General features: G+C 40.3%; 1 protein-coding gene and 1 pseudogene across 7 annotated transcripts in view; one reads left to right on the forward strand and one right to left on the reverse strand.

The window, feature by feature from the left end:
- The window catches only part of KLHL7 (kelch like family member 7), a 62,514-nt gene extending 45,331 nt beyond the window's left edge, over positions 1-17,183 (reverse strand). Inside the window, exons 1-2 of one of the 7 annotated variants that reach the window (XM_025929615.2) lie at positions 17,100-17,155; positions 1,494-1,624 (exon numbers count right to left, since the gene is read on the reverse strand). Coding sequence is in view for 2 of the 7 variants with exons in the window: in XM_025929614.2 (XP_025785399.1) it covers positions 16,798-16,917 (120 nt within the window). In the remaining 5 variants the exon portion in view is untranslated. Of the gene's footprint in view, positions 1-1,493; positions 1,625-5,350; positions 5,683-16,141; positions 16,772-16,797 lie in introns of those variants that run through there. The other 6 variants (XM_086694405.1, XM_086694411.1, XM_086694418.1 and 3 more) reach the window with 6 other exon arrangements.
- A 1,566-nt stretch (positions 17,184-18,749) lies between these two features.
- Positions 18,750-21,177, forward strand: LOC112866358 (heterogeneous nuclear ribonucleoprotein A1 pseudogene; annotated as a pseudogene).
- Positions 21,178-27,357: the final 6,180 nt, after the last annotated feature.

A 27,357-nucleotide genomic window follows, 5' to 3' on the forward strand; every position in this document is an offset into this window, starting at 1 on the left:
CAAGTCTGCATGCAATCAGGAAGGGTTACAGGCCACTGTGCTCTCTTTTTATTGATTAAATGCCCTAAAGTTCCTTTAAAACTCTTTGGACCAGGCAGAATAGTCAAAATTGGTTTTCAGACAAGAGTTTCCCTTCTCCCCAGATGGCCAGCCTCCTGAATAAAGCTCATATTCCTTTCCAATCAAAATTCCTCCCTTGAGTATTGGCTTTTCAGGCAACAAGTAGCCGAACCTGGGTTTTTTGGTAACAAAATCAGTAAGAAAATAAAGATAAATAAACCTAACACTTGTAGAACTAAATGAAAAGATGGCTAGACACAAATAAGATAAATATGAAAAAGCAACTAGCTAACCTATATGTGAGCAGTAAGCCATAAAAAAACACAAATGAGAAAACAAAAAAAACAACCAAAACAACCCATCATAGCAGCAACAAAATAATTAAATGTTGAGAAGTAAACCTAAGAAATGTGAGGGATCTACACTAAGCAGGAATTTGATGTATCATAAAGATACTATTTCAAAAATGTGGTAAGAAGGCAATGTTTAAGGCAGTGAAACTATTTTGTATGATAGTGTAACAGTGGATACACGTCATTATACATTTGTCAACATCCACAGAATATATAACACTTAGAAAAAACCCTAATGTAAACTATGGTTAATAATAATGTAACAATATTGGCTCATCAATTATAACAAATGTATCACACTTGTATTAACAAGATGTTACTAGTAGGGGAAACTGGGAGGGGGAGAGGGAAAACGGAAACTCTGTGCTTTCTGTTCAAGTTTTTGGTAAACCTAAAACCTCTCTAAAAAACAAAGTCTATTAATTTAAAAAGTGGGATGAGAGAATGGATAATTGGAAAAAAATGGTATAACTGTTACCCATTTAGGGGAAATTAGATTTCTCTCTCATAATGCTCTTCCTCTGGGGAAAATAAGTACTGAGAAGCAAAGTGCAGTCCTTTTCCCCACTGTCACTTGTGGAAGAGTGTCTACAAGATGAGCAAGAGTTAAGGCAGAGGTCACTGACCATAAACTGCCTGGTCTGGTTCATTCTCTTCTATAATTTTGCCCCAAAACGGAACATAACTCATCTCAAATGTTTGGAACCAACAGTGGAAGAAGGCTGTTGAAATCCATATGCATAGACACTCCAAGCCCTGTAGACAGAGGCAGAAACTTTGGTAATGCTTTAGTGCCTGCAAACATTAGGGACTTCTGTGGGAAGCGTCCTTCGGTCAGGAAACGTTCACTTGAAAAGAGGCAAGGATTTCAGGCAAGTGTTGGTAGAATGACCTTTTGCTCTCTTTACAGGTTTTCTTAGTAGGACTGCAAAAGGTAGGAGGCTCCATGTAAGCTCCGCAGCATTGCAGGAGGTTCTAGCTTTTAACAATGTGTGCTGGCATTAGTAGGAGGCATGCAATCAGCTGTCCCAAATTCTGTTCTTCATCGTATCCCAAGAAGAGCACCAGGGAATGACTAACCTTTGGGTTTATGTAGCTTGTCAACAAGGTTCTGCAATCAGTCCTGCACAGCGTGATTTCAAGTTGGCCCTGGGTATAACTCCCTGAGTAGACTGCAGATTCAACTATAGTTGGGTGGTGGATTTAAATCACTGAAAAGATAAAGGGAAATGGAGCCCTTATTATATGGGGGTAAATCTTCTCGGATTGAGATACTAGAAAAGCCTCAACAAAGCTATGATAAACTCAAAACCTAAGAGAAAAATTAAAAAGCCTTCAGAATCACATTTTCTCAGAAAGCCAAGAAAAACAGCACTGGATTTAAAGACACATAATCACAATAAGGCCAGTGGGAAAGGAAAGAAAAAGTTAGACACCAGATAAACAGAGGGAAAAGGGGACTTCTTCCTTAACAGAAACACAGGGCATGTTAGGTTAGGTCAAACAGCTTCGAAAGGGAAAGCATATACACTTTGGTATAACTGCTCTTTAAAAGATAAGACTAGGAAAAAGAGTTATTTTTGCTTTATTTATTCAATTTAGGTGATACATACCAAAGAGATATAATGGAGGAAGAGAAATAAAATTCAGAAAAGGCCTGGATCTAGGAAATTTTTAAGAGCTCTTTCAAAGCTAAAGGTAAGGAATCATAAACATAATGACAGGATTGCCCTTAAAGAGGACAGTTATAATAGGTGGTTACATTAAATTCAGATAGATTTGTAAACTTTTGGAAAAGGAAGATCAGCAATAAAGTAGTTCCTTCACTATATAATTTGCAAGGTGGTGTGTCTGGGAAGACAGGAAGGCTACAGGCTATAGTGGAACATATCTGGGAAATGGGTGGAAATAAGACTCTAAGGGAGAGTACTAGATCACATTAAAGGGAAGCCAAATGACCCAGCCATAATCCAAGCCTAAGTGAATACTGAACTTGTCCATAATTGGAATTACTCTGCTGAGGGCTGGCAGTAACTGAATCAATACTGAACACGTGGACCTCTTTGTTTTCACTAGGACAGTGTCTTTTAAGAAAGGCACTAGAGAAAGAAGAAGCAAAACAAACATTTGGGCCCAAAATCAAAAGGAAAGGAAAAGGAAGTTATTCTGATCTGAATAACGTTAGCTCCACACTATGTAGAAAGGAAAAGATTTAACTTAAACAGGTTAACAACTCAGCTGGTGATGCCTGAAAGAAACAGAGACACAGCCCATTTTGACACATACAGGTAACAGAAAGGAATATGTGTGCTACTACTGAGTTTCCAAGGTCTGGAAAGCTCAAATAACGAGGAAAGGTAAGATTCTGAGGAGCACACTGCAAAGGCCATGTTGGTCCCCATAAGCTTTAGAGGAATCAGTCAAAGGCCATTCTCCAGCTGAGAAAAATGGAAAGGAAAAAAGACCCCTTCAAGAGGCAGGATTAGTAGATACAAGGAATTTCACAGCAGGATAGGATCATAATGGGGACACAAGGGTGCAGAACTAGGAGGATCAGAACTGTAGAGAATGCAAGGCTACGGACTGTGCTTTGCCTGACTGCCTGCTACAAATGTGAATCATCCTCTCTCAAAGGACAGAACTCAACTATCCTAGCATTGGGGTGCGAGGAACACAAGGTTGAAAAAAGAAATAAAAATTAAGCTTTAAATGTGCAGGACAAAGGGGAACAAGAGAAATTCTAGAAGACCTGGCAGCTGGGCAAATCCCCCTGGCAAATTTCTCTAAGTACAAAATATCCTATGCCAGTGAAACATTACAATGCATGGACAAAATTCTTCCCTATATGGTAAAGTGTCCCTATTAGCCTCTTGATAAGTGATTCCTCTTAGCTGAGTTTAGAGTCTATAAATTATAGATAGCCAACACAGACTGGCAACCTGTGGCAAGCCAAAAGCCAAGATATCCCGAAGTTTTCTTTGAAGATTCTCTGTTCTCTAGAAACCGACGTTTCTGTTGTTTTTGTCTGGGAACAATGTGGGTTAGGACTGTATAGTAAGGTGTCAACATCTATTGTAGAGATGGGAGATTTGCTTGTATCTTTTCAGGTTTGTGGGGATCAGGATGATGCTGTACTCATCTTAAGAGTCCTCTGAACCCTGTGATATTCTGAAAACATGTGGCACCAACCACCTTGACACTGGAAAAATTCAGCTTTGGAGGTACTAAACTAACTTAATATATGCCAGTGGAAGATAGCCCAGGCTGCAGCTGCTGAACAAAGTCCCAGAACCTACCCAAACACTTAAGTGAATGCTTTCTGGCTGAGACTTGGCATATAAGAAACCAGAGAGAGCACACATTTGGAAGGCCCTTTAATTTTAACCCACAGGGAGATCACAGATGTGGGAATTTAATAATGAGTGGGTTCATAACAGTCAGATTTGGGGGATTTTATATTGCCAGTATGGAATTAGATGGAGTGCTTTAAGCTGTCATTTGTTTCACTCCAGATAATCTGGAAAGCTATGAATGACACCTTGGCTGAGAAAAATTTTAGATGGGAAATACAAGTGAATTTCTAGTCTAGAGTTAATAGATTATCTACTCATTTTAAAGCTTTCTGGAGTAAAAAATTTAAATAATCTTCCTAAGGTGGTCTGCAGAAGACACATGGAAGAATAGGTATTGATAGAGGATGCCTTTAACATAGAACAAAACACTCCCGGGGCACCTGGGTGGTTCAGTTGGTTAAGCATCTGACTCTTAATTTTGGTGCAGGTTATGATATCATGGTCCATGAGATTGAACCCCCGTCAGGCTTCACACTATCAGCACGGAGCCTGCTTGGGATTCTCTCTCTGCCCCTCTCCTGCTCATGCATGTGTGCTCTCTCTCTTAACACAAATTAAAAAAAAAAAAAAAAAAAAAAAAAAAAAAAGAACAAAACACTCCCTGTACAGGTTAAAAACAAACAAAAAACAGAAAACTTAAAAAAAAAACAAAAACAAAAAAAACTTGGAAATAAGAAGTTATAGCTACTTGGTCCAGTACATTCTGTTGGGAGTTGGGATGGGGCTCTGGTGCCTGAATACTATTATTCAGCCCTCTGAGATTCTCAACTCAGGGAGTTTATGTAAAGATTTACAGCCAAGTGAGACAAAATAAAACAGATGGGTGAGTGCTTAGTAATCCCCACCTACTCACACCCATATACTCCAATAATCTAAATTTTTAAATTTGCATATTCATATAGTGGGGCCCAAATCCACCTTATAGAGTCCACAGACATATCCTACCTGTCCTCCTTAGCAGATGGAGACCTTAAGTAGAAGTATATGAGTCTCCTTAAAGATAGAGAACTGAGGGCTGAGGGAGGGAGCTGGGTGCATGCGTAGGGGATGGGCTAGATGGATGATGGGTATTAAGGAGGGCATTTGTTATAAGCACTGGGTGTTGTATGTAAGTGATGAATCACGGAATTCTACTCCTGAAACCAATATTGCACTGTATGTTAACTAGAATTTAAATAAAAATTTGGGGCAAAAAGTATGTAAGTCTCAAAAGAGTAACCCTACCATTAATAAAACAACGTCTTAAATCCTAGCTTCATTAGAACTTCTCTCTCATTGGGCAAAATTTGTAGGAGAGAGAGAGATGAGTTCAAGATACCTTGTTTCCTCTTTCAGTAAGGTGAAGGTCAGAAATGTTTTTCCCAGCCCACACCACACACACACACACAGACAGAATATGTCTTTTCCTTTCAGGGAAAAGCCTTATAACAGTGGTTTTCAAACTTTTTAAGCAGTAGAATCCATTTTCAAATGATGTGATTACACATAATTTATACAGAAATGTTTTCTCTATAGCCAGAGTTAGCCTGGCAACCAAAGGATGGAAGAAACTCCCCTCACTCTTATGCTTAATGATTCACTCACAAATATTTTGCTTCTGATCTCAGCAGTCTCTGGAGGTGGGTTCTGCTAGTTTAGAGATATGAGGACCCAAAAGAAGAATGATTCAAGTGATAGAATCATGTTTCCACAGAATTAGAAGTTAAAACTGCAACCTGGCCATTTTGGCCTCCTCCTGCCATGGGTAAAAAGAACAAAAGTTACTACATTTGGGTGGTTCTCTGAACCTGGCAAAGAAGGGGGGGTGGGTGGGGAACCATTGCTCTTTATGGGACAGAAGATAGCTGGAAATCAGGGGATCCCCTTGGGTATCTTTTGTCTGTTGGGAGAGAAGAGACCTCTGTGGCTCTCTTGAATTCCTATATATTTTAAAACCCGGACATGTTGGGGCGCCTGGGTGGCGCAGTCGGTTAAGCGTCCGACTTCAGCCAGGTCACGATCTCGCGGTCCGTGAGTTCGAGCCCCGCGTCAGGCTCTGGGCTGATGGCTCAGAGCCTGGAGCCTGTTTCCGATTCTGTGTCTCCCTCTCTCTCTGCCCCTCCCCCGTTCATGCTCTGTCTCTCTCTGTCCCAAAAATAAATAAACGTTGAAAAAAAAAAATTAAAAAAAAAAAATAAAACCCGGACATGTCAAGAAAGTAAGGCCCTGACACTTTTTCCCTGGGCCACCATTTCTCAGGATTATGTTGCCAGCAAGCAACCATAGGGATGAGATACCTTCTCCCTCACAAGAATAAGGAGCAGGCTTGCTTATTGTTTGCTATAAAAATGGCAGATTCCTTAAGCTCAGTGTTCATTCCAGAGCTACAATACAAACCCACTGTGTGTATAATATCCATCTGGGCCCCGGGAAGGTCACCCTCATAGTACTTGTGGGGCAAGAGGAACTGACACATACATACGGATGCTCATAATGCTATGCTGTGAGTAATCAAGTCTATTGTCTCTAATCTAGGAGTCTCATGTCTTCTGCCAGCATCCATTAAAGAGCAACAGGCTGGGGCGCCTGCGTAGCTCAGCTGGTTAAGCGTCCGACTGGCTCAGGTTATGATCTGATTCCTGAGTTCGAGCCCTGCGTCGGGCTCTGTGCTGACAGCTCAGAGCCTAGAGCCTGCTTCAGATTCTGTGCCTCCCTCTCTCTGCTCTTCCCTCACTCACACTCGCTCGTGTGCTCTCTCAAGAATAAACATTAAAAAAATAAAATAAAATAAACAGCAACAGGCTAACTAATCAACTTATAAATATCATAAAATCAAATTCCTGCCTAAGGCTCATACTGCTAAAGCTAGTAATAAGCATTAATGGAAGACTAATGTGACTTTATAGGTAATACCAAAGGTTCAAGATACCTAGGAATAAAGGATTAGATCATCCCATCAGAAAAAGAACCTTGAGGAGTTGGCTAAAGACAAATAGGAATAGTCAGGGAAGGATGAAGTCATGAAAACAATGCATAATAAAAATATTAAATAACAATGTGGCTTGCGTTTTTATTTTCATCTTTGCACACACGCGCGTGCGTGCACACACACACATATATATGTTTATTTGAGAGAGAGAGAGAGAGAGAAAGAGAGCATGCACATGCACAGGGGAGGGGCAAAAGAGAGGGAAGAGAGAGAATCCCAAGCAGGCTTTGTGCTGTCAGTGCACAAGAACTCAACAACTGTGAGATCATGACCTAAGCCAAAATTGAGTTGGATGCTTAACCGACTGAGCCATCCAGGCACCCTTTTGCTCTTATATTTATGTAAGTCTTAACTATGTGAAACTCTCCCCTTTACAATCAAATAAATCTATTAAGACTTAGGCCTAAGAATCTTGAAAAGACTATAGAAGAAACTGGTATCACCAATAATCTTGAACTTCAAGTTAGATATGGTAAGTGAAAAAGACTGATGACTTTTTTTTTTTTAATTATAGGAATGAGAATAAGTGCATACATGTTTGTATTTAACAGCTTGAGGTATATAGATCACAGTAGACATTTGTGGATTCTGGCAACCTAGCACCCAATTTCCTGCCTATTAAAACCCAAAGCTCCCGGGGTGCCTGGATGGCTCAGGTCATGGTATCACTGTCTGTGGGTTCAAGCCCCGCGTCGGGCTCTGTGCTGACAGCTCAGAGCCTGGAGCCTGCTTCAGATTCTGTGTCTCCCTCTCTCTCTGCCCCTCCCCTGCTCATGCTCTCTCTCTCCCTCTCAAAAATAAACAAATTAAAAAAAAACAAAACCCAACCTCCCATTTCTGGAAAATTTTCTCATTATGAAAATGGTGAGAGGACAATTCTCAGAGCCTGACTCTCATTATGGAAACTAGAAGTCAGTTGTTTCTATTATTCACTTACCAGAGCCAAAACCTGGCAAACAATCTAAGGCCAGTCAATTATATGCCAACTTTCAGGATTTTGAATCTTGAGCAAATGATAGAAAGATGGAGGAAAAATCTCTTTACGGTGGTGGCAGCAGCAGCAGGTAGTCAAGACTGTGCCTACACTGTAATGAACTCCAGGGTTTGTGAAGCCTAGCTAACGGAGAATGCCTGATTTCTGCCTGTTTGCCATGCTTGCTCATCTTCCAGCCTGTGGTCAACATTATAAGCTTCTGAACTTCTTACAATAAATTATTTTGACTTAAGAGAGAACATATTTCTTTTGCTGATAACCAAGAATGCCAGTAGACTCGTTGTGATAACAAAATCAACAATATTTAACATTAAATAATTTATTAAGAGTTTTCACATTCTCTCTCTCACTATCCCCAACATCAGTAAGGTAGGTCAGTATAATATTATAATCATTATTGTGTAAATATAAACATAAAAGGCTAAAGAAGTTGACTTGCCCAATGTCACACAATTAGGAAGAGCTAGGATTCAAACCCAGATCTGTTTGATTCCAAAACTCAAGTTATTTCCACTATAGCATATTGTTTCCCATAGCAATGAGTGACTAAAGACAACATGACTAAAAGAAGTTTTATAGAAGATACAAAGACATTTTAAAATCATTGTTCATGATAAAAGCTTACAGTATAATATTAAATTGTGATTGAATTTAAGTGCAATTCAAAGGTCTAAAAAAGAACCAATTTCATTCTGGCAAACCATTTTCCAGTAGACTAACCTGATACTGAGTATAGAATTTATGACATTTAGCATAGATGGCATATTAAGAGTGCCTCTCTTAAATATTAATCAACCACATTTTAGGCAGTTCAACAGAATGTAACTAAATTATATGCTATATTATTATGTATTAAAATATATAATATGCCAGCTGTTTTAATGATATGAATCTTTGTAATAGATGCCCACTGGAGTAGCTACCCAACTTGTAATTCTCCATTCCCCAGAAATGGAATACATAAAGTACATAAAATAACCCTTTCAAGATCATGTTTGTGCTACATGACCTTGTTCTCCTTAGCATAGATCATTGATTCAAAGGGTTAACATTCAACCCAAACTAGGTCTATCAGATCCTCTCTCTCCAGGATTTGAAACTCTGAAAGAGAAACAGATTGGCGGTAGTCAGAGCTGAGGTGCAATGAAGGCAGTGTCCTAGAGAGAGGTTAAGAGGCCTCTGGGGTTGGCATGGTTCTTGCAGCTCCCAAATCTTGATTTTCTTCTCCTCAGAGGGAATTTTAATACAATCATGTCTCCTTTAAGATGTGCTTCTGTATTCATTTATTCAACACACATGTGGTAAGTGTCATGATGGCAGTATGCACTTTATACTACCAGAGTTTTTTTTTTTTTTTTTTTATTTAGAAGTACATTTTACTTTTTTGAAGTTTTTATTTAAATTCTAGTTAGTTAACATATAGTTTAATATTAGTTTCAGGTATACAATTCAGTGATTCAACACTACCATACAACCCCTGTGCGCATCACAAAAAGTGCATTCTTTACATCCCCTTATTTAACCCACCCACCCACCCACCTCCTTTCTGGTACAGTTTGCTCTCCACAGTTAAGAGTCTGTTTCTTGGTTTGCCTCTCTCTCTCTCTTTCTCCTATGCTTGTTTCTTAAATTCTGCATATGAGTGAAATCATATGGTATTTGTCTTTCTCTGACTTTGTTTTGTATAATATTCTCTAGCTCCATCCATGTTGTTGCAAATGGCAAGATTTCATTCTTTTTTATGGCTGAATAAAAAGTGTGTGTGCATCTGTGTGTGTGTGCTTGCATGCGTGTTGTTACCCATTCATCAGTCAGTGGACATGTGGGCTGTTTCCATAGTTTGGCTATTGAAGATAATGATGCTGTAAACATTAGGGTGCATGCATGGTTATTTGAATTAGTATTTTTGTATCCTTTGGGTATATACCACTGGTGTTTAAAGAACATTAATCTCATCCTGGAAAGCTTTGGCCACAGAGGAGGCAGGTCCCTCTCCATGTACTCACCATTCTGTCCTTCCTTTGTCTTCTAAAATCTGCTCCCTCCCCCACCATTCCATTAAAACTTTATTTGCTAAATGCACCACTTTTCAAACCCAGGGAACACTATCTTTTTTTGGCCTCCCTACGTACATTTGATACTCCTGTCTCCTCTTCTTTGTAACTTATATCTAGGTTTCAATGACATTATTCCCTGCTGTCTTTCTTCCTTCCACACCTCAATCTCCAATGCACTTTTCTTCCTATCCTTTAAAATGTTGATGTTCCCCTAGAATTTCATCCTGTCTTCTTTTCTTCTTACTTCCTCCTCAATCTCTAGGTGTTATCAACCATACCTATGACATCAACTATTTACTTAACAAATATTTGACACCTATGTGGTAGATGTTGGCAATATAGCACTGAATAAGACAGATATTGTCCCTGCCCTCAAGGAACTTAGCGCCTACTAGCAAAGACATACAAAGTGTTTATCTAATAAAGAAGATCAATGGGTGAAGGAAAGAAATAGAGTATATGTAGTACACGCCCTTGACACAATGAAGGGCATTCAGGGAGGAAGTGCCATTTATGGTAAGAACTGAGCATGAGTAAGAGGGAAAGAGTTACAAGCACTGATACAACATTTTAGGCTTTGAAGGAAGACAGGTGCCTTGGAGTGAAATGGCTATGAGAACAGTGGTATGAAATCTGACTGAAATAGGATGGGATCAGGTCAGACAGGGCTTTGAAGGCCAGGGTGAGGATAAATATTAATTACAAATCCATGGTAATTAACCTCAAAAAAAAAAAAAACCTTCAAAAATACTGCCAGCCATCATACCATTTCCACTCCACAAAAACTATTTTCCTCAACCTCTAACTTCATTTTCTTCTTCCTTCATTTCAGCAGATGGTCTCATCTGCTACTTTTCAGAGAGACAGCCTCTGACAGAGGCTCTTTTATTCTGATTCCAAACCTCTCTTCCAACCACTCTTCCTTCCCACTCTGATGAAAGAGAAACTATCCTCCTCCCATGACAGATTAATTACCTTTACTTTAGATCTTATCTCAGGAATCATCTATCAATTATACATTCTGTTTCATATACATTCAACCTCTACATCTCAAATGAATTCTTCCTTTCAGTTTTGAAGCACACTTATATCTCCCCAGTTTAAACACATGAAACCAAACAACCTTCATTTGGACTCCCCTACTCCCTTCTGGGCCAAGTTTCTCCAAAAATATTGTCTCAATGGTCTCATATCCTACTCATGCCAATCTGACTTCCATCTGTCTTCCAATCAAAACAACACACTACAGTCAACAACTCCCCTGTGTTGCTATATCATATCTTGACTTCTCATAGGCTTCAAAATTTGCCATCCTCCTTCTGAAACAATTTCTTCCCCGATTTTGAAAATTCTCACTTTCCTCTTACTCTTCTGGCCTTTTTTTTGGGGGGGGGGGGGGCGGGGGTCTCCTTTATAGGCTCCTTCCTATTCTTTATCCCAGACTCCTGACTCTCCATAGTTTCAACAAAGTTATCTTCTATCTGCAGATAATCACAAATTTACACTTAAAACAATTTTTTAAAGTAAACTCTATCCCCCAAATGGGGCTTGAATTCACAACCTTGAAATCAAGAGTTGTGCACTCTCCTGCTCTACCTACTGACCAAGCCAGCCAGGTGCACCACAAATTTATACTTTTAACCCACAACTCTCAAACCTGTCAGTTCATTATATACCTTACTGTCTCATGGCATTGTGAACTGAACATATCTAAAATACAACCTATAATCCTTTCCTCAAATCCTTGATCCTTTTCTCTAGTGTCTCCTCTCTTGGTGGCTAATGTCATCATCTATCTAGTTATGAATTCTAGAACCCTAGAGGTCATAACTGACAACTTGTATTAAATCCCTCAGCATCGAATCAACCACCATATCACAAGAGCAACAAAAATAGCCAACATTATCAGGTCATGCTTTATTTTACTTTGGCTATCTAATTTAGTCATCACAATCACATGTGAGAGTTATCATCACCAAGATCTATTGATTTTACCTCCTAAATCTTGAATATGTCATCTTTTCCTCATTGCTACTGCTGCTGCCACCTTAGTCCAAGGGACCATCTGAGTTACTGAACAACTTCCTATTTGGTCTGCCAACAACCACTGTGAGAGTTCTCCCATTTGGCCACAGATTAGGCACCATCTTTTTCAAAAGAAAAACAAATACTCACAGATCGCTTTTCTGTTTGTCACACTCACACACCGCATCTGAAGGGGTTTTACGATAGAGGCAACCCCCCCTAATGTCTTATGAGACTATGCATGGACAGTTCTCTACTTCTCCAGTTTCATGTTCGCCGTCCTCCCCCTTATGTTCTGTGCTCCAGTCACACTGGCCTTTAATCAGTATCTTGCACTTGCCATTCTATGGTAAGTAGGTCTTTTGACTCAGAACCTCTGCATTTGTTGTTCCATCTACCTAAGAGGCTCCTCCTTAAGGTGCCCTTACTCTTATTTCAGCTCTCAGTTCATTTACCAGTTTCCTGGGGAAATCTTCCTGATGTCAAATGATTTATTCATATGCCCTCACTGTACTATGTTCTTCTCTTTAATAATACCTACCACTGTTGCAATTTTACATTTGTGTGTGTGTGACTGCTTGACTAATGTCTCTCTTACTAGACAAAACCCACATGAAGACAGGGACTGTCTGGTTTTGCTCATCACTGCAACTACACAATCTAGCAAAATGCCTACCATACACAGTGGGTCTCAATAAATATTCATCTGAAGGGCTGAGTTAGAAAGTCAAACTGAGATAAGGGAATAAATCAACAGTGAGCCAAAAAAAGGCAGTGAATCTACCCACCTTTTGGTTTTAACAAGGGGGAGAGAGGTATTATTTACAGGGGAATGTTGAGACTAAGAATAGGTGGATTGGTTTGGTTGGCTTAAAAGCTAGGGAGTGTTAAAACATGACTGAATGTTGATGGCTAGAGTCTAGTAGAAAAGAAGTAGTTAAGGGTGCTTAGCAGAGATGGAGTAACCAACAATATAACTTTTCTGACCAGACTGAGTCAAAGCCCAGGTGAAATCACTGGCTTTAGATGGAAAAGAGGCAGCTTCTTCACGGTAGCAAAATAAAATGTGACAAAATAGGCTTAAAGACTTGGTGGTAGAAAGTTAAAAGTTAGATAGTTCCAAACTAATGTCTTCTATTTATTTGTGATATCACAAGAGGGATGCCCTACTGAAAATGAGGATATAGAGAAAAGACTCAGGTTAGAGAAAAACAGTAAAATTAATGGAAAGTAGGATTGATCACCAGTACTGACAGCCCTGTTGAAATTAGGACTTACCTAGCAGAGGACTGTTCAATAATGGGATATTCTCCAGCTGTGCTTGGAAGCCTTGCACAAATAAGGTAAATTGTCATCAATGCTTTTGGCCAGATGGCTGTGAAAAAAAGGCTGAATGTCAAGAAAGCCTGGGGCACTTGAAAGGGAGTGAAGAGAGAGATGATTATCTCCTAAACTGGACAGACAAAAGGAGAAGGCAGCAATTAAGAATAGGAAGGTCTGAATGATGGGAGTTGTATATGGGAACTGTTAGCTGAATTAAGTTAAGACAAAGCTGGTAGAAAATACATGCCCAAGAAGTGTTTCTCTTACTGAAGATTTAATGCAGAGGGTTTAGATCATTCACAAGAGACCCTAAAGAAAATGACTACCAGTAATTAACAATCTTTAAGAGGTGACTGTACAGAAGCTGAGTCCTTTTAGTTGCTAAATAATCCCAGTTAACTGCTCAGCATCCAGTCTTCAAATCAGCTTTTTTTGGTTCTCTCACATAATTCTCAATAGGGCTTTAACATAAGCTTTTAAATTCTAATTATGCTTTAATTCATTTAACATGAGAAAACTATAAACTACAGTGGTACTCCGAAAGGTCTCAAAACATATCCCTCAAGTGTTAAGGGTCTCTTAGACTTCATTAACACAGTGACAGCAACTGGATAGGAGCAGTAGTGACTATGACCCAGTCCTCTTTTGTAGAGCCCCTCTCTAGTGTATCAGGTAATAAAATTAATCTAAACAAAATGTTAGGGAAATAAAAAGGTGCTCAACCTAATAAGATGCTACAATACACCCGCTAGAATGGCTAACGTTATAAAGACTGACAATACTAAGTGCTGACAAAGATGAGAGCAAAACCCTCTCTTGTACACAGCTGGAATGAGCATGAACTGACACAACTTTGGAAATTACAGGACAGTGTCTATTAAAGCTAAATGTAGTGTAACCTATGACTCCACAGCTCCGCTCTTATGTAGTTCCCAACAGAAATGCAGACATGCACACATCCAAAGACATGTACAAAATATACAAAACATTCCAAGTAGAACTAGTCTTTATAGTGCCAAACTAGAAATGACTCAAATGTCCATAATGATGGAATGGATAAATGTGGTGTATTCATACAATGGAATACTAAGCACAACGAGGATGTACTAAAGTGACACAGAACGACATAATAAATCTCACAAACATAATGTTAGCTTTAAGAAGCCAAGACTCAAGAATATATACAGTAGGATTTCATTTATATAAGTTCAAAAACAGAAAAAACAAATCTATGGTGATAGAAGTTGGAACAGTGGTTGCCTTTGGTGGGGGGGGTAGTGATTCAGAAGAGTGTAAAGGGGGACCTCTTGTGTACTCTTCATGTTCTATTTCTTATCGTTGATGGTGTGTTTAGTTTGTAATAATTCAATGAGCTGCATGTTTATGATTTGTATCCTTTTAGTGAATTCTCTACTTCATTGGAAAGTTTACTTAAAAATAAAAGGCTAGAAATGACTGCAAGGATGATGAAGGAAAAGGGGCCCATAAGAAGCTGAGGCTGCTGGCTCTGTACAACCTCCTTGGCCACTACGTATAGAATTGACTGCTATGTTATGGAGAGATGAAATGACCTAAGTCATATTTATCAAAGATCACAAAACTAATGGTACAGCAGGAATGTGAATTCAGGTATTCTAATTTCAGTGTTCTCAAGTTCTTGTAAGAATGTTTCTGGGTGTGTACAGAGGGGTCCTTGTCATCTAGGCACTCATTATCCTGATCCCCAAAGTAATGAAGTCATATGGGAAAGAAAAAAGAGTCACAACACAAAAATATTCACTGAAGAACAAGAACACTTATAAAACTGGTTCTCATTCAAACATTCTTCCTCTGGCTCAGACCACTTTCTATTTCTGCCAATCCCATCAAATGCCCTTGTCAGTCATTCTTGGTGAGTCTCTCCTGTGTTACGACGTTAAACAGAACAATACGAGTACAATGTACATCAACTGCAAAGGAAACTGCACATCTTGCAAAAGGATTCCATGAAGTTGGTGAAAATTCTACTGGAGAATACCTTAAAAACATGCAAAGCCATTGACAAAAAGAGAACCCGCAGATTAAGATCAGTGAACCACTGTGGAAGAGCTCTCTGGTTGTTCCAGCTCTATTTTCCCCTACTACACAGTAACAGAATCCTGATTTTTCAGTAACTTTATTTCTAGTTTAACAGTGGATAAACAGAGGTTAACATAGTCTAAAGCTAAATCTAAGAAATGGATACAATTCAATTTTTGAACCCAAACAGTTAAACATACAATCCCCTTTTCCTCAAGTAAACAGCTGATGCTGCAACCCAGCTGCAACCTATCTACATAAGGAATGAGGCAAGCTTTACAACGCTGGAGTCCACAGATGAAACCACCTCTCTGGGGATGGGGGAGGGGGATGGGGGGGGAGGGTTGCCGGAAACAAATTTGAGCACTGGTTAACTGTGTTCAACTACCCTTTAGGAGCACACACTTGTTAAATGCACCAGTAATTTGAAGTCACCGGTGTTGCAAATATAAAAAGGTTTACATGAAAGGAACTTGAATGTATACATGAAAATAGATACATGAAAGTCAGTTACATACAATACTGAATGCAGAAAGGCATTCAGACAGATCTCTACCGCATTCATGCACCATGCCAGGAGCTGATGAACAAAGACAAGATCCCTGCAGTCAGAGTTTGCTTCAAGAAATCAGAAGCTAGGATCTTCTTACAAATCTCAAATTCCTGTACTGTTCTCCATATTCCCATCAAAACCACTAGATAAGCAAACCAGGTTTTGCAGTTATTCATACACCCTGCTTTTGTCTTCTTTGGAAACAGGACCACAGTTACAGAACAGAAACATTCCCACATCTAAGATGCCTATTTGCTATAAATAAAGCTTATGGTAACCAAGTGACTTTTCTATACTTATTGGTATAAGATGTTATGGAATTAAAAAAAAAAAACCCACCAAAAAACCTCTCTTGTCTACATCCTCCGCGTTAAAATCCGTTCTTTTCATCACCCACCTTTCGCCGACGTTAAGACGGTCATTAATGCGCCACACGTCAAGGACAGAACAAAGAGCTCCTCTTAATAACAGAGGCGCAGAGGAGCCTTAAAAGACTGCGCGGTATTTATCGGTGACTGTTTCTGCTCTAAATTAACACGTACAGGAGAATTTGCCTTCAACTAGCTCCACCCGGGGAACACAGACGAGGGGCGGGGATCCTTATCTAAGAGTAGCTGATTTCAGGCCAGCAATGCTTCTCCCTTCTGAGGGGGCTTCGGGCTGGGCTGTGCCAATGGGCTTCTTCGCACGAGATCTCACGACACCTTAACGCGGCGGCTCGCCAATGGAAGGATACTCGCCTCACAAAGAGATAACTAGGGCAGAGCTGTTACACAACCGATACGCGATGCCGAATATGCCAGCCCAGGAGTCTCCCAGGAGCCTGACTTGCGAGCCACGCAGCACCGGCAGACGAGGAGACGCTTCTGCTCGACAAATGGTTAACGCGACCCTCTACTAACAGCAGCTCGGCTGGCGTGCGAAAATGGAAGGAAAGGCGAGGACAGAGGAGAGTCGCGATCACCACCGGGCGCGGTTTCGGCCCAGGGAGCCAGGGGCGCGAGTCCCGGACCCCCTCCCCCCTGGCGTCCGTCACTCCCACAAAGGCGGTACCTGTTTCCGCATGTTATTCATGACGCCCATGAAGCCCGCCAACAATTTAGCTTCTTCTCGAGCAGCAAGTTTCTTCTCGGTCTTCTTCTTGCTGCTCTTCTCCACCCCGGAGGCTGCCATCCTCCGTCAGCTCCGTTCACGCCCGGGGCTGTGGCCGGGCCGAGCGGCGGGGGGCTGCACGCTCAGGGCACGCCGGGGCTTCTGCTTACCAAACACCGCGGCCGGGACTGCGGCTGCAGTGCCCTGCTGCCGGCGCGGCCACTGCGGAAGGACAAGGCCTGGCGGCCCCCTCAGAAACTCACCGGGAGGCGACGTCGCGGGCTCAGCGGCGTCCCGACCGAACTGGAGCCGGGCTGAGGAGTCTGCGCACTTCGCCCACGGGGGCGGGGCACTATGAAGGGAGCGGTGGGCGGGGCGTGCGCGTCACAGAGGCGCGCCGCTCCCTGCGACGCGGCGCTGGGCGGGAGGCTGGGTCGCCACCGGGAGCAGGAACGGTTTTGACTTTCAGCGGCCCCAAGGACGAGCGTGCGCTTCCATTTCCCCAAGTCAGATTTTATAAATTTAGGTTATGTGGTGAGATTATATATATATTTTTGGAAACGTAGGCAGTAGGACACATTAGGGTGTCTCCCGTTAGCGTAAGCTCCTTAGGAGCAGGATTGGTGTTTTCTTCACTGCAGCATCAGACGCAAACTTTAGGCGCTCAATATATATTTATTAAATGATGAAAGATGTTCACGTACTGCCAGTGAAAGGCGTATTACACAGAATACAAGATTTATTTGCTTGGGATTCATAGAGCAAAAACGTACAGTCCCGTTGGCATCTCCCTGATGTGGAACGCCTGCCTACTTAGGCTGGATTACTGTGTTTGAAACCAGAAGATTAGGTGTCAGCTCCAGAAATCTTCAGTTAGTCTTCCCCAAATATTCTACCGGAACTCAATCACAGAACGCATGAAAAGACTTTTGGTGACTCTAATAATCGTTCTAGTGCATGATAATATACAAGATCATTTGAAATTATACATTGTTTCACATTCTGAAAAATTTCTACATAACCCAGAGGGTAGAAGATTTTCTACCTATGTCTATATGGGTATATATGGAGACATGTTTTATGGAAAATAACATGCTATTGAAGTATTATGCTTTCTCTTCATGAAGACAAACTATACAATACCTCAAATGAAAAAGCAAGGGGTATATAAGCCTCCATTTTTACGAAAGTCTAAGGCATTTATGCCTCTGTGTACTTTATCTTTCTTCTCTTAATCTAGAGGTTCTCAGATCTTGTATTTTAGCTAGTTCATAATTTGAGGTTTTATACTGGACCCTGGCAATAGAAACCATTTATTCCTCATGAAATTAGAAATGAGGAAAACCCTATGTACTTCATCAAATGCCCCAGGACACTGAAGAATATGAGTGCATTTAAATATTTATTTTAATTGAAAGAAGTGGAAACCTGTCTTCTAACTCTTAAGGCCTTGGGAGTCACTAAGGATCCATGATTCCAAAGCAGAAATACAGGTGAGGAGATGGAATACTCATCTGTAACAAGGCCAAAAAAAACCCAAGAAACAGTAATCACCTACTTGATGTTAAATCAGTCCTTCTACATATTGCAGAATATGCCTCCTTTTATTGTGCTTTGCTTTATTGTACTTTGCAGGTATTGCATTTTTTAAAATTTAAGGTTTGTGGTAATACTGTGGTGAGCGAGTCTATCAGCACAATTTTTCCAACCGCATTTGTTCACTTTGTGGGTCACATTTTGGTAATTCTAGCAGTATTTTATATTATTATTATTATTATGTTTGTTATGGTACTCTTGATCAGTGACCTTTGATGTTACCATTCTAATTATTTTGGGGTGCCACAAACTGTCCCTATATAAGATGGTGAACTTGATATATAATGTGTGTTCTGGCTCTTTCACCAACCAGCTGTTTCCCTGTCTCTCTTTCCTCAGGCCTCCCTATTCCCTGAGATGCATCAATGTGGGAATTAGGTCAATTAGTAACCCTAATGGCCTCTAAGTGTTCAAGGGAAAGGAAGAGCTACACATCTGTCCCTTTAAATCAAAAGCTAGAAATGATTAAGCTTAGTGAGGAAGACATGTTGAAAGTGAGATAGGCCAAAAGCTAGGTCTCTTGCACCAAACTGTTAGCCAACCTGTGAAGGCAAAAGAAAAGTTTTTGATGGAAATTAAAAGTACTACTCCAGTGAACATACAAATGATTAAGTGAAACAGCGTTACTGCTTATATGAAGAAAGGTTTAGTGCTCTACATAGATCAAACCAGCCACAACATTCCCTTAAGCCAAAACCTAATCCAGAGCACAATCTTAACCCTCTTCAATTCTATGAATCCTGAGAGAGGTGAGGAAGCTGCAGAAATTTGAAGCTAGCGGAGGTTGGTTCATGAGGTTTAAGGAAAGAGCTATGTCCGTAACACAAAAGTGCAAGGTGAAGTGGTGATGATGTAGAAGCCATATGAAGTTATGTACAAGATCTAGCTAAGGCAATTAATGAAATGTGGCTACACTGAACAACAGATTTTCAATCTAGACTAAACAGGCTTCTATTGGAAAAGAGACCACCTGGTATTTTCATAGCTAAGGAAGAATAGTCAATGCCTGATTTTAAAGTTTCAAAGGACAGTGTTAGTCTCTTGGGGCTAATGAAGCTGGTGGCTTTAAGTTGAAGCCGATGCTCATTTACCATTCCAAAAATCCTAGGACCCTTAATAATTATGCTAAATTTACATGGAAAAACAAAACCTAGGTAATGGCACATTTGTTTACAATATGATTTACTTAATATTTTAGCCTCACTGTTGAGATCTGCTTCCTTTCAAAATATGACTGCTCATTGACAATACGCCTGGTCACCCAAGAGCTCTGATGGAGATATAAAACAAAGATTTTCATGCCTGCTAACACAACATCCATTCTGCAGCTCATGGGTCAAAGAGTAATTTTGACTTATTATTTAAGAAACATATTTCGGGTCACCTGCATGGCTCAATGGATTAAGTGTCTGACTCTTGATTTTCGCTCAGGTCATGATCTCATGGTTGTGAGAGTGAGCCCCAGGTAGAGCCCTGCGTTGAGCCCTGCATCAAGCAGATTCTCTCTCTTGCTTTCTGCCTGTAGACGCCGTCATGTCAGAGTCTCCCAAAGAGCCTGAACAGCTGCGGTTTTCATCAGAGGTTTGGGCTTTGAACCAACCGATGAGAGTCTGAGGAGCCATTTTGAGTAATGGGGGAACGCTTACAGACTGTGTGGTAATAAGAGATCCAACACCAAGCGCTCCAGAGACTTTGGGTTTGTCACGTATGCCATTGTGGAAGAGGTGGACGCAGCCATGAATGCAAGGCCACACAAGGTGGATGGAAGAGTTGTAGAACCAGAGAGGGCTGTCTCAAGAGACGAGTCTCAAAGACCTGGTGCCCGCTTAACAGTGAAAACGATTTCTGTCGGTGGCCTTAAAGGAGACCCTGAAGCACACATCCTAGAGATTATTTTGAACAGAATGGGAAAACTGAAGTGACTGAAATCATGGCTGACCGAGGTAGTGGCAAGAAGAGAATTTTGCTCTTGTAACATTTAATGATCATGACTCTGTAGACAAGATTGTCATTCAAAAATACCATACTGTGAATGGCCACACTGGGAAGTGAGGAGAGCCCTATTTAAGCAGGAGATGGCTGGTGCTTCAGCCAGCCAGAGAGGTCAAAGTGGTCCTGGAAACTTTGGTGGTGGTTGTGGTGGGAATGACAACTCTGGTCGTGGGGGAAACTTGAGTGGGCGAGGTGGCTTTGGTGGCAGGCGAGGTGGCTTTGGTGGCAATCGAGGTGGTGGTGGACATGGTGGCAGTGTGGATGGCTGTAACGGATTTGGTAATGATGGAAGCAATTTTGGAGGTGGCGGAAGCTATAATGATTTTGGCAATTACAACAATCAGTCTTCAAATTTTGGACCCCTGCAAGGAGGGAAGTTTGGAGGCAGAAGCTCTGTGCCCTATGGTGCTGGAGGCCAATACTTTGTCAAACCAGAAACCAAGGTGGCTGTGGCAGTTCCAGCAGCAGCAGTAGCTATGGCAGTGGCAGAAGGTTTTAATTACTGTCGGGAAACGAAGCTTAGCAGGAGAGGAGGGCCAAAGAAGTGACAGGGAAGCTACAGGTTACAACAGGTTTGTGAGCTCAGCCAAGCACGGTGGCGGCAGGGCCTAGCTGCCACAAAGGAGCCATGTTTTAGACAATATTCATGTGTATGGGCTAAAACCCGAGGACTATATTCATGACTAATTATATAACAGTTTATTTTAGTTTCTGTTCTGTGGAAAGTGTAATGCACTCCAACAAAGGGTTTTAATGTAGATTTTTTTTTGCACCCATGCTGTTGATTTCTCAATGTAATAATCTAATCATGATGCTAAATAACTATGTCTTTAAAAATAAAAGATTCTCTTTCTCTCTCCCTCTCATGCATGGAGGAGAAGAAAATAATAAATAGAATAAATAATAAAAGTAATAAAATATTTTTTAAAAATAAAAATAAAAAATTTTTCTTTAAAATAAATAAAAATAAAAATACATTTATAAGGCTATAGCTGCCATAGATAGTTATTTGTCTGATAAGTCTGGGCAAAGTAAATTGAAAATCTTCTGGAAAGGATTCACCATTTTAGATGCCATTACGAGCATTCATAACCCATGGGAAGAGGTCAAAATGTCAACATTTACAGGAGTTTGGAAGAAGTTGATTACAACCCTTATGGATGACTTGGAGGAGTTGAAGACTTCAGTGCAGGACAGAACTGTAAACGTGATGGAAACAGCAAGAGAACTAGAACCAGAGATGAAGACTGAAGATATAATTGAGTTGCTGCAATCTCAAGATCAAACTTTAATGGATGGGGAGTTACTTCTTATGCAGGAGCAAAGAAAGTGGTTTCTTCAGATGGAATCTACTCCTGGTTAGGAACTGTGAAGACTGTTGAAATGACAAGGATTTAGAATACCACAGAAACTTAGTTGATAAAGCAGCAGCAAGGTCTGAGAGGATTGACTCCAATTTTGAAAAAATTTTACTCCTATTGTGAGTAAAATGCTATCAAACAGCGTCACATGCTACAGGGAAATCAGCTGTGAAAGGAGGAGTCCACTGAAGCAGCAAACTTCATAGTTGTCTTATTTTAAGAAATGGCACAGCCACCCCAGGCTTCAGCAACCCACCACCCTGACCAGTCAGCAGTCATCAATATCAAGGTAAGATCCTCCACCAGGGAAAAGATTATGGCTTGCTGAAAGTTCAGATGATGATTAGCAATTTTTAGTAATAAAGAATTTTACAATTAATGTATGTACATTGTTTTTTAAGGCATAATGCTATTGCATGCTTAATAGACTATAGTGTAAGGATAATTTTTATATGCACTGGGAAAGCATAAAATTCATTTGACTCACTGTATTATGATTTTTGCCTTATTTCAGTAATCTGGAACTGAACCATAATATCTCCAAGGTATGCCTATGTAGCACAAAGTTAAGCATGAAAACTTGCCTGGATGCCAGTCAAGCAGCCCCACTCCTTAGTTGTTCAACTTGGGGCAAATTGGTCAACTTCTCTTATGCCTCAGCATCTCTATTTGTAAGAATAGAACCTACCACATGGAACTGGCATAAGGATTACAAAAATGCTTAGATTGGTGCCACGCTGAGACAAACAATATTAGTTTACTGGGTAATAATTTCACTGTTATTATTTAATCCAGAATTCCCCAAAATGTGTTCCTCAGAATTCTAGTGCTATGAACAATCCCTATCCCCCTGAAATAGGATCCCTGTGGATACAATTTTGGGAAATAAGATATATGTTCTTAGAGAAAATCCCAAATATATTTACATATGAAGTTTTTGGCAAAGACTTTGCTGTACCTATTGCTTGAACGTAATCAAGTTTGCCATAATATACTGCCTTGGGCATCAGGTTAGCCTGTTCCTATTTTCCATTCACAAATGATTTGATATTCTATCCACTTACAGTATGGGACTCTAAAGCTACCCTTGTCCTATGAGACTTTACTTATACTTGGTATAGCTTATTGGATCAAAGTTGAACACATGAGCCGAAGAAAGCCAATTAATAAACTGGTGGGGAGAGCAATTAGCTTCTCTCTGGAAACTGGACAAATAGATGTTAGTGAGCTGGCACTTAGCAATTCTACAGGGTATATGTACAAGGGGCTCAGGCAGCCATCTTAGGGCCATGTGCATAGATAAGCAGAGTAAAGCAGTCTGCAGAAACTACATAGAGGAAAAGAAACCCAGAGATCCAGAGAGAAATCAAAGGAGAGACCAGGTGGTGTGTGTGTGTTTGTGTGTGTGTGTGTGTGTGTGTGTGTGTGTGTATGAATGTGTGTGTGTGTGAGAGAGAGAGAGAGAGAGAGAGAGAAATAGAGGCAGAGACAGAGACATATAGTGAGGTTAAGCTTAAAATTCAGGATCTCTAATAGGCCCTTTTCAAGGTTGGAGTCCTAGCAATGTGTTCATATAGTCATTTGGTTTTGTAAAATTTCTAAAAGATATTGTAACCATACTAGGTTGAGTCTGTTGTCTCATTCTACTCTGATTTTATCTCTATATATTTCTTTTACTATAAAGTGGTGTGGGAGTGGACATGGATTTTTTGAGACATGACTAAGAACAAATTGAGCTTGGGATACATTTTGTTGGGGTTTAGTAGCATATACTTTTGTGGATCATAGTTACTTCTATATAATTAGGTTATTTTCAGCCCTTCAATGTAGGTATGACTTCCAGGCATAGTCCTTGTGCCCACTGTGCCAATTCTGTGCTGCAATGTCAAGATGTAGGGCCAGAGATCTTATCACACATATATTCTACAGTGCCCAATACCATAAGGAGTGGAGGAAAAACAAGTGTGAAATATATAAAGCCAGAAGCTGGTCTGTGGAAAATTCTTTCAATCTTCAGTTGTGTAAAATGGTAGGCAAAAAAGATTTAGTGTTCATTGAATTCTAGTCAAAAATGGTAGAAATATGCTTGTCATGCATATATTTTATAATACAGCATATAAGTTACAAGCGTGACCTCAGCTTGCAAAATGGTGGAGTAAGTTGGACCTCTGAAAATCGATTCCTCCCTGAAAGCGACAAGAACACTAGGGAACTGTCAAAATCAGCTTTTTCAGGTTGCTAGAAACTAGGTAAAGGCTTGAAATAATCTAAGGAGTATTTTTTTGTATCTTGTTTTCTTTCCTCAAATATTATGTTTATGAAGCTCATCGCTCTTAATACTTACAGCTTTATCATTTTTTTTTACTGCAATGTAATTTTTTGTTGTGTCCATATCCATCCTTTATCCATTTTCCTATTAGGGTACATTTAGGTTGTTTAGACTTTTTCTCTATCACGAAAACATAGCTATTCATATATAAATACATATCTCCTTGGATATATGTGTGAGATTCTATGATCCAGGTGTGGAATTGCTTAGAGAGGAAATATGCATTGTCAACTTTACTAGCTTTTGTCGAATTGTTCTGCAAAGTGGTTGTACCAAGTTATATTCTTACCAGCAATGGATAAGTGCTCAACTATTTCAGAACCCCAAGTTTTGTTTATACAGCTCATAATCATAAGTGGTAAGGAAGTGGGGGATTTAAGCTGACAATTAGTCTTTATTATTTAAGCCATTTTTTCCTTCAATGAAGTCAACAAAGATTAACATTTAATGAGCACTTACTATATTCCAATCACTGTTACCTATTTTCTCTATATCATTCCCTTCATCTTCATGGCCCTCTGAACTAGGCACTGATAATTTGCACTTCACAAAAGTCAAGAACTTCTCTTCAAAAGGCACTGTTAAGAGAATGAAAAGACAAGCTACAGACTGGGAGAAAATATTTGTAAATCACATACCTGATGAATGTCTCATTTCCGGAATATAAAAGAACTCTCAATAGGAAGAAAAGAAACAATTGGGGGGCGGAGGCAGGAAACCAAGAAAGCAAAATATTTGAACAGATACTCTATCGAAGCATATATATGGATAGGAAATAAGCATCAGTAGATGTCAGAAAATGCAAATTAAAACCACAATAAGATGTCACTTCATGCCTAAAAGAATGTCTAAAGTTACAAAGACTGACCATATCAAGTGTGTGTGAGGATTTGGAAAAACTGGTGCTCTCATACACTGCCAGTGGGAAATGTTAAATGCATAACCACTTTGGGAAATAGTTTGGCAGTTTCTTAAAATTAAACATATGACCATTAGATTAGATATTAGATAAATCAACCATTAGATAAATCAACCATTCTATTTATAGGTATTTATCCTAAAGGAATGAAAGCACATGTCCTGTAAAAACTTGTAAAAAATGTTTATAGAAGACTTATTTGTAATAGCCTGAAACTGGAAAAAACTCCATATTCAACAGATGAAGATACAAAAGAAAGTGATATACCCATGCAGTTGAATACTATGTGCCAGTAAAAAAGAATGAACTACTGATACATGCAAAAAAATGGATGGATATCCAAATAATTTTGCTGAGTAGAACAGGACAGGAAAAAAATAATACACACTGTATGATTCCATTTTATAATTCTAGACAATGCAAACTAATCTGTATTGATAGAAAGCAGATCAGTGGTTGCCTAGGTTATGGGTTGGGGACAGGGAGGGACAAAAGGGAAAGATTACAAAGGGGCACGAAGAAAAATTGGGGGGAGCTCTAATGGTGATGTCAGCAAGATGGCTGAATAAGACCTCCCTCGCTTGTATTCTGTCCTCAACAATAACAATTTGACATCTATCCATGAACAAAAGTGCCTGTGTGGAAGCTGCGTGATTCAGATAGGAGATTGTGAATTTCCCGTGCAGTCCAAGAATTAGGAGGGGTATTTTGAGAAGACAGGCCTGCACCCAGGCAGTTGACCTATCTACTGTAGTCCCAGCTGTAGACCCAAAACAGTTTCATATCCTTGAAGACTTAGCTGTAGCCTTGTTTGGCTTTAGTTCTGTTACCAGCACTATATACCAAGGGATTTGAGAGAGGACTTGCCCACTTGTGAGTCAGGTAGTAGACATGCAGACCTTGGTTTGGGCTGTGGAACCTGAAGTAGCCCATGAACTGGCATCTGCCTATCTTAGCTATAGTCCGGGAGGTCCTGGAGAACACTGATTTAAGCAATCACCCACAACGAGAGATCCTTTTTGGAAGTTCAAGTGTCCAGCAGATAAGATCCAGCACAATGTTGGAGCCACAAACAAACAGACAAACAAACAAATCCAAGACAGTGCAGTGGTGAGGGTAAGAGGAACAGTTTGACTCTACCTGTATCAACTCTCACACAAAGCAACACAGCTTAGTACTAAGAGAGCCCTTCTCAGCACATGATTTCTCCCACAGGGGAAAGTAAAAGCATGTGAATGAACACCTGGCTTTCCCACTTGTGCAGGATGCTGCCAAAAGGACCCATTTATCTCAGGGCACCTGAGTGGCTCAGTCAGTTAAACATCCAACTTCAGGTTGGATTATATCTCACAGTTCATGGGTTTGAGCCCCATATTAGGTTCTGTGCTGACAGCATGGAGCCTGCTTGGGGTCCTCTCTCTCTCTACCCCTCCTTCATGCCTCCATTCTCTCTCTCTCTCTCTCTCTCTCTCTCTCTCTCTCTCTCTCTCAAAAATAAACTTTTAAAAAAGACCCCATTTCTCCCTAGTCCCAATCCGGAGTACTAAGTCATGAGCTGCATGACTGGAGGGTGGTGACAGGTGAGAGAATAGCATCCAGGACTCAGGATGACTGTATGAAAGGGACACAGATCCTCTACACTGACAAGCATTCCATTGGGAGGCTTGCCCATGAACCACTGGGTATGCCTTGCTTGCAGATCCCCCCAGCTGGCCCACAGTCACCCCCAGCACTCTATTTGTCTCACCCACACACATTCCCATCCCATGGCCAGTTCCCTGTGTATACTCCCAATGACAGTGAGAGGGAGCTTTTGCAGACAGCTAGTGAGCACATGCCGAAAGCCCAAATCTGTAGGCCTGGGAGAGACCACAAACTTGAGAATTTAGTACCACCTTTATAAAAGCAAAAGGGAGACTATTAGTACTTGACCTGTTGCTTTGGAAGACCCAGACAAGTTTAAGAATTTTGCCACAAGAGGGAGCAATAAGCGTGAAGCAGGCATATTCATAGGTCTGAGAAAGCCTTAGAATCTGTAGCAGGACTGATGGAAGGTATCTCTCTCCCAAAGTTAGTCAGTGAAGACCTGAGAAGGTGACTGCCACTTGAAATGTAAAGACAGCAACACAAAACTTCATGAAACATAAAAAATCAAGGAAATGCTATCTCACCAAATGATCACAACAATTTTCCAGTAATCAACCCCAAGACATGAAGATCTGTGATTTACCTGCTACAGAATTCAAACAACTGTTTTGAGGAAACTCAATAAGCCACCAGAAAATACAGAGACAATTCAATGAAATTAGGAAAACAGTACATGA

Source organism: Puma concolor, chromosome A2 (assembly GCF_028749965.1).
Source record: "Puma concolor isolate L17-30 chromosome A2, mPumCon1.1.hap2, whole genome shotgun sequence".
Classification (NCBI taxonomy): domain Eukaryota; kingdom Metazoa; phylum Chordata; class Mammalia; order Carnivora; family Felidae; genus Puma; species Puma concolor.